The sequence below is a fragment of the Octodon degus genome, unplaced genomic scaffold, assembly GCF_000260255.1.
Source record: "Octodon degus isolate 3935 unplaced genomic scaffold, OctDeg1.0 scaffold00320, whole genome shotgun sequence".
Lineage (NCBI taxonomy): Eukaryota > Metazoa > Chordata > Mammalia > Rodentia > Octodontidae > Octodon > Octodon degus.
The window spans coordinates 360,716-361,985 of record NW_004524896.1 but is presented as its reverse complement, the minus strand read 5'-3'; the positions used below and the strand labels follow the sequence as shown (position 1 = coordinate 361,985).

At 62.8% G+C, this 1,270-nt stretch overlaps 1 protein-coding gene across 1 annotated transcript; it reads left to right on the top strand.

Annotated features, from left to right (window-relative positions):
- Nucleotides 1-1,270, top strand: Tmem190 (transmembrane protein 190). Its single transcript, XM_004647701.2, has 5 exons — nucleotides 1-301; nucleotides 391-426; nucleotides 668-793; nucleotides 872-956; nucleotides 1,034-1,270. Exons 1-5 carry the CDS (start codon nucleotides 166-168, stop codon nucleotides 1,248-1,250), a joined length of 600 nt encoding a protein of 199 aa, XP_004647758.2. The 5' UTR covers nucleotides 1-165; the 3' UTR covers nucleotides 1,251-1,270.

Below are 1,270 nucleotides of genomic sequence, written 5' to 3'. Positions count from 1 at the left end.
GGCTGGGGATGCAGCTCAGTGCAATGGCCCTGGGTCCAGTCTAGCACTGCAAGGGAGGAAAAAAGCCACTTCCTAGGCCAGACACGACCATGCCCAGGAGGATCTTGCTGCTTGAGCCCCTGCTAAGGGGGCTCTGGCAACAGAACTCAGAATCTTGGGGCTGGGATGGGCGGGGCCAGCGTTGCTGGGGTGATGTCCCTGAAGGCCTGGCCCCACAGAGGTCCAAGAGCCTGGGAAGGCAACATGGTGGGCTTGGGGATCCTGGTGTTGGGCCTCCTATTGCTGATGCAGGGCTCAGTTGGTGAGCGCACTGGCAGGGGAGAGGTGTGGGCTGCGGAGGGCACTGCCTGGTCCTCTACATAGTCCCTGTTACAGCCTCCTTTCTCACAGGTGGGATCGGCATCCACGGATTCTTCTATCCATGGAGTGAGCAGAAGTTAAAATGGGGGGGCGGGTCAGGGGTTCAGGGAGGGGGCACGCTGATTAGACTCCAGGGCCTACAGGGAGGAGCTGGGTGGCAACTCCAGGTCTGAGGGAGGAGGCCAGGCATGGACCCCGGGCCTGAGGGAGGAGCTGGGTGTGGACTACTCAGCCTTGCATGCAGTCACTACTAGCTGGACCCCTGAAGTGCAGGGCCTTCTGTGACTATCCCACTGGTGGCCCCCAGGCTGTGAGGGTGATGTGTGGGACCGGGAGAGCTGTGGGGGTCAGGCGGCCATTGAGAGCCCCAACCTCTGCCTGCGCCTGCGCTGCTGCTATCGAGATGGGGTCTGCTACCATCAGCGGCCGGATGGTGAGGAGCTGGCCACAGGGCGTGGGGAGGGGTGTGGCTAGGCATCCTTGGCACCTCCACCCCCCTCCATCTGTGTAGAAACCATGCGCAAGAAGCACATGTGGGCCCTGGGCTGGACCTGCGGAGGCCTCCTCCTCCTGATCTGCAGCATCTGCCTCTTCTGGTGAGCAGGGCCCAGTGGGTCCCAGCTGGGCACAGGCCGTGGGCCGAGGCTAAGTGAGGCGCCCTCCTCTCCCGCAGGTGGGCCCGGCGCCGGGACATGCTGCACCTCCCAGGCTTCCTGCGGGGCAAGTGCGACCTGTCTAGGACCGTGTCACTGCTGTCCAAGGAGCGGGAGACAAGCCAGAAGACGCCTTCTGTCAGTCAAGCACCAGCTGGGTCCGCTGGGATGGAAGTTTTGGGGAGTGCTGAAGGGGAGGGTGAAGAGACGGAAGGTGGCGAGGAAGAGGAAGATTAGGAATATATCAGGGGACCCCT

Bases quoted from the DNA above. Each gene is read 5' to 3' on its own strand.
- Tmem190 (XM_004647701.2), top strand. From the start codon at position 166: ATGGGCGGGGCCAGCGTTGCTGGGGTGATGTCCCTGAAGGCCTGGCCC. The intron at 302-390 runs GTGAGCGCACTG...CCTTTCTCACAG, and splicing joins GCTGATGCAGGGCTCAGTTG to GTGGGATCGGCATCCACGGA. The intron at 957-1,033 runs GTGAGCAGGGCC...CCTCTCCCGCAG, and splicing joins TGCAGCATCTGCCTCTTCTG to GTGGGCCCGGCGCCGGGACA.